Source organism: Cebus imitator, unplaced genomic scaffold (assembly GCF_001604975.1).
Source record: "Cebus imitator isolate Cc_AM_T3 unplaced genomic scaffold, Cebus_imitator-1.0 Scaffold310, whole genome shotgun sequence".
NCBI lineage: Eukaryota > Metazoa > Chordata > Mammalia > Primates > Cebidae > Cebus > Cebus imitator.
This window is the reverse complement of record NW_016107625.1, coordinates 2,252,016-2,258,183: the sequence shown is the minus strand read 5'-3', so window position 1 is coordinate 2,258,183 and position 6,168 is coordinate 2,252,016. Positions and strand designations below refer to the sequence as shown.

Below are 6,168 nucleotides of genomic sequence, written 5' to 3'. Positions count from 1 at the left end.
GGCCAACATGGTAAAACCCTGCCTCTACCAAAAAAAAAAAAATGAGCTGAGCGTGGTGGCAGTCACAGTTACTTGGGAGGCTGAGGCAGGAGGATGGCTTGAGCCTGGGAAAACAAAATTGTGCCACTGCACTCCAGCCTGGGTGAGAGAGTGAGACCTTGTCTCAAAAACAAAACAAAACAAAAACAATGGATGCTGGAACAAAAACTAGTACATATATGAAATGGCAATGGAAGCTCTGAAACATGGCCAAGTATAAAGAAAAATTTAGTCTGTAATAAAAATATTTCAAAATAGTGGAATAATCAAATAATCATTTGATAAGTAATTTTGGACAAGTGCCTAAATATTTAGACAAAACTATAATTAGGGCTCTGGCTCTCATATAACAAAGTAAAATACTGGGTGAATTAAGAGTAATACATGTAACAACAAAAAAAAAAGAGTAATACGTGAAAAAATTAAGAAAAAAATAAAAATACTAAGAGAAAACAGAGACTAACATATATAATAATTTGGAGGAATAAAGAAAATACAGAAATTATAAGAGTTAGAAAATGTAAAAGAAACAGAAAGATCTGTCTATCAAAAACAGACATGCACACACACTTTTCTCCATGTCAAATATATGTACAAAGTTGAAAGACAAAAGACAGACTGGGGAAAAGAATGCTATATATATATACAGGTAACAGAAAAACAACCTTTATATCACAAAGATGGATTTAGCAACAGACAACAGCACAGGCAAAGGCTTATGAGTATGTAATTTACATCTAAATGTAACTAGCATGTAAACATATTTAAAAAGTGCTCAATGTAACTAGTAATTAAAGGAATGGAAAACAAAAAACAGTGAAATGTCTGCTACTTAGTGTTTGTAAGGCAAAATGGGGCCATCATACAATGTTGCCAGGACTGTGAATATACATAACATTTCTATGGGGCCAAAATATATCAAAGTTTAAAATGTGCACCACTTCTGGCCCAATAATTCCCTTTTTGGAAATTAAACTAAGGAGATCATTTCTCAAAGATGTATGCATATAAATTCATCACAGTGTTGTCTGCAATCTAGATAAACTGGAAATAATCTAAACATCCATCATTAATAATAAGGAAATCTTAGTACCCGGTAAACTAAAATATCATGCATCTATTACAAATGATGCAGAGATCATACAGTTATTGACATGAAAAAAATGGTCATGACATTTTACAGGGCAGTTCCATGTGAATAGGGGCCTTGGATGTTTGTTCTTCACTCTTACTTCCAGCAACTACAACAGTGCCTTGCACAAAACAGCTTCTCTAGAAACATTTATTAAATAGATGACCTTTAAAGCAGGTTACAGATGATAATAATAATATAGTCCTTTTCTCTCTTCCCCCTCTCCCCTCTCCTTCTCTTTCTCTCTCTCTCTCACACACACACACACAAAGAAATGTAATTGGAAAGACAGTCACAAAAGGTTAACATGGTAATGTAGTATTGGTGTGCACACGTTTTAATTTTCTTCTTTATCCCTCTCTATTGCATAATTTCCTTACATAGTAGAAATTCATGACTGTGAACACTAGCAATTTTTTAAAGAACTCATATATTTTAAATGAACTCTGGAATGTGCTCAGTGACTAAGGTCATAAACTCCAAAAACTAAAGTCAACAATATCCAAATGGCACGTTTTCTTTCACTTTCAAAGAAATATCAGTGTATCCTGTACCTAGCAGCATCTTTCTCAGTACCAGGAAATGCCACACTAGACTAATAAAATACAGTGTTTCCAAAAGAAAAGGCACACATTCACCACAGTAAAAAGGAAAAAAAAAAAAAAAATCTTTGTCTACCAGATGAGAAAGAAACAAAATTAAAAAATAAAGAAAAAAAAACCCTAAAAGTAACTAATTTCTTAAAGTCTCTTCCACTAACATATATTCTATTCTAGTTCACAGTAACGATTACTATATACAATTGTTCCTTTTTTTCCCAGACTAAAAATCCAAGTGAATCGACATCAGCAATGTGCTCTATATAATTCTTTCATTTCTTTACATAGGAAGATTTCACCTTCAACAGTGAATATATCAAACTAGCCATATATCCCATGTCTCCATCCATCCCATCACCCAGTTTTATTTTACTTATATGTGTCATCAAAATCTCATAACCTTATTTGGATTTTATTGGCTTCTTCATTCTAGAATGAAAGCTCCATGAGGACAGGAATTCTGTCCTGCTCATCACCGTGTCCCCTGCCCAAGAACAGTGAATTATCTAGTAGGCCTCAAGAAGTATTTGTTAAGCAAAAATGAAAAGATGTGGCTGGCGGAGAGGACAGTACAAATCCACATAAAACAATAAAACGAGGAATTGGAAAAAGGAAGAAAACCACGCTGAGATGTCCGAACTGACAGGACTCAAAGCTATCACGCCAGCTCGGAGATTTCGTGGGCATTTTTCAGGGTGGACAGGTGCTTCACACCTACCTAAGCGTATAGAGCCTTTCCAGGAAGAAGAAAATCCACAGGGAGGTGTCCAGATAGCTGTGAGCAGCTCCCAGAAGAGTGGACACAATCAACACCCTAACAGAAACGTGGCCCAGGTAGGGGAAAAAAAACAATACACCATACATCTCGGCCCAGATGAAAATCACACGAATCCCCAGCACAGTCAAACCGAGACACCACCTTCCGCCTGACACGTAAGAGCAGTCTCTTTTCGCCGGGCTGTGCAGTCGCCTGCAACCCAGCAAACCCTTCCCTCACCCGACACTTTTCCCTCGCGAAGCCCACCGCCACCGCCGGCCCAAGGGGTGAAGGAACGGGGACAACAGCGTGAGGATCAGCTTTCTCCACCCCCACCCGAGCTCGGTCCCCTCCAAAGCACAAACGTTTCCCATTCTCGCTTGTCCCCGAGGCCCGGACCCCTGCCCCGCGCCCCTCTTGCTGTCCCTCACTCACGTGTAGATAATGGCCATGAAATGCATCAGCCACAGCACCAAGAAGAGGACGAACCCGAAGACGGCCATTCCCTCTAGGGCCAGGTCCAGCAGCGCCATCCCCCGGCCCGCCGGCCCGGCCCGGCCCGCTCCGGCCGCCAACACAGACAGCGCTCTCGCAGGAGGAGGACAAGGTGGGCGCCCGGTGCGGGGGCGCGGGAGGCGAAAGGAAGGTGGGGAGAGGAAGGGGCGGAGGGGGGTGGGGACGGAAGGGGCGGGCAGGGCCTGCGCGCCCCCGCCCGCACGCTCTCGCCCGCGCGCTGTCCCCGGCGCGCTCGCGGGTGGTTGCGGGCGCTGCGGTCTCCCGGCTCCGGTCTGGGCGACCGCGGCCCAGCGCTCCGGCTCGCCTTTTTCGACCCTGGCGGCCGCCGGCCGGAACCTGCGAGCCCGCACCTCCGCCGCCTCCCCGTCTCGCCGCCGGGACTCCGGCCGAGCAGCTTCGCCGCCTGGCTCCGCCGCCGCAGCTCCGCGCACTAATCAAAACCGGCGGCTCACGCCCCACTCCCCGGCGCGCCCCGCCCCCGGAACCGCGGCGCCCGCCTCTCCCAGGGGCGGTACCCCCACCGCTCCACGCCCACCCTGCCGCCCGCGCGCCCGCTGCGGCGCCGGCGCGAGCGCGCCGGGGAGAGTGTGTCCTGCTGCCCGCGGGACGCTGGCCGGGCTTTCTCTTGCTCCCGCCTCCCGCTGCCGCCCACCAAGGCGGGAAGCTCTGCGGCCCTGGGCCCGGCTGCCTCGGCGGCAGTGGCGGCTCGGGACCCTGTGTCTGGCCAGGAGGCTGCTCTCCCTGCCTCCCGCCCTGTTGCTCCCGAGTACCCCAGAAAAAGACACGGGTTCCGGGCAACTGCAGGAGCTGGTCTCGAAATCCAGCTTCCAACGCAGTATCTGCAGCTTCCCCGCCGGGCACTGATAGGAGCAGCCAGGCCCTCCTCCAGGCCACGTTCCTGGGCGCGAGGGTTGCCCATTTCCTTCCCTGTTAACTGCTTTTAATGCAGTAGTATCTTGGATCAAAACGGACCCGAGAGTAAAATAATCTTCATGCGCCTTAGCAACCGTGTGTATTATAAAAAGAAATTCTCAAACTCAGAATTAAAGAATCCGTTGATATTGAAATCCCCTAAGACTGCTGTCCAATACGGTAGCCACGTGTGGCTAAGTGAGGGTTGGAAAGGCAGCTTGCCCCTCTTTGGAGCTGAGTATAAACAGTACACCAGATGTGGAAGACCATCTACTTAGTAAATTTTATATTGATTGCATGTTGAATAGATAATATTTTGGATATATTACATTAAATTAGATAAATCACTAAGTTAATTTCTCCTTTTTTTTTTTTATTTGTTACGGAATTTCACTCTGTCACCCAGGCTGGAGTGCAGGGGCACGATCTTGGCACACGACAACCTCCGCCTCCCGGGTTCAAGTGATTCTTCTACCTCAGCCTCCTGAGTAGCTGGTATATTACTGGCGCCTGCCACAGCACCAGGCTAATTTTTTTTTTTTTTTTTGAGACGGAGTTTAGCTATTGTTGCCCAGCCTGGAGTGCAATGGTGCAATCTGGGCTCACCGCAACCTCCACCTCCCAAAGTGCTGGGATTACAGGCGTGAGCCACCACGCTTGGCCTTTCTTTTTAAATACTTTAACTGTGGCTAGCTACTAGAAATTTTTAATTGCACAGCTCTAAAATGGAAAGAAATGTCACTTTGGGTATTAAGGTAACTATTTGTCCTCATTTTAAGTCATTCCAAGAAGATGCTGGGACTGTTTCTTCAGCCTAGGTGAGTTTACATTATTTATGCTTTTTCTTTCTTTTTTTTCTTTTTTTTTGAGGTGGAGAATCACTCTTGTTGCCCAGGCTGGAGTGCAATATCGCAATCTTGGCTCACCACAACCTACACCTTCCAGGTTCAAACAATTCTCCTGCCTCAGCCTCCCTAGTAGCTGGGATTACAGACATGTGCCACCACGCCAGGCTAATTTTGTATTTTTGGTAGAGAAGAGTTTTCTCCATGTTTGTCAGGCTGGTCTCGAACTTCCGACCTCAGGTGATCTGTCTACTTCTGCCTCACGAAGTACTGGGATTACAGGCCAGAGCCACTGCGCCCAGCCAATGGCATGTGTTTTTTCTTACTCAAATATAAAATAATAGTGCATCTTAGTGATATATAAAATAGTGCTACATCTTATAATTAAATGCCCTCTTAGATTTGAGGAACTACACCAATTGCTTAATTTAAGCGTTTTGTTATATTCTGCTTTTTTTTCAAAAATGTTTTCTGGAACCTTACAATGAAAGATTTTATACAGTATGATCAATAAGAACACAGAAAATGAGGCCAAAAAAATGTGAAAGTAGATATTCTTAAGAGTCGACAAATTTGCTAAATTGAATATAATCAGTAAAGATCAGTTATATTATACTTGACCTTGGTTAAACTATGTTTACCCAAACCTCGTTTTAAAACAACAGTTTGAGAAAAGGGAAGAGTATGAAGACAGTATAAAGATCCAAGGTTGCTATGGAGCAGAGGAAAGAGGGACAAATAGATGACAGGATTTTTAGGGCCGTGAGTGAAACTATTTTGTATGATCCTATAATAGTGTATACATGTCATATATAAGTCAAACCCCATAGAAAATACACCACCAAGAGTGAATCCTAATGTCAGCTATGGACTTTAGGTAATAATGATGTGTTTAATATATGTCCATCAATTGTAATAAATATGGCGCTCTGGTGCAGGATGTTAATAGTGGAGGAGGCTGGTAGAGGGAATGCAGGAAGTATATGAAAACCCTCTGTACTTTCTGCCCAGTTTTGCTGTAAACCTAAAACTACTCTGAAAAGTAAAGTCTTAAAAAAATTAAAGAGTGTACTACTAAAGGTGTTCTACATACATATTTATACAAATATGTGTATAAAATTGGAAATGCTATAAATGTCTGAATAAGATATACCAGTTTGTGGCTAGGCGAGGTGGCTCAGGCCTGTCATCCCAGCACTTTGGGAAGCCAAGCTGTGAGGGTTGCTGGAGCCCAGGAGTTTGAGAGCAGCCTGGGCAACATGGCAAAACTCCGTTTCTACATAAAACAAAAATTAGCTGGGCATGGTGGTGGGCACCTGTAATCCCAGCTACTCAGGAAGCTGAGACAGGAGAATCTCTTGAACCTAG

The 6,168-nt window shown here is 44.5% G+C and overlaps 1 protein-coding gene across 1 annotated transcript in view; it reads right to left on the bottom strand.

The window, feature by feature from the left end:
* The window catches only part of UGCG (UDP-glucose ceramide glucosyltransferase), a 40,826-nt gene extending 37,304 nt beyond the window's left edge, over positions 1-3,522 (bottom strand). The window contains exon 1 of the mRNA XM_017503395.2: positions 2,963-3,522. Within this exon, the coding sequence (XP_017358884.1) occupies positions 2,963-3,060 (98 nt within the window). The 5' untranslated portion in view covers positions 3,061-3,522. The remainder of the gene's footprint in view (positions 1-2,962) is intronic.
* Positions 3,523-6,168: the final 2,646 nt, after the last annotated feature.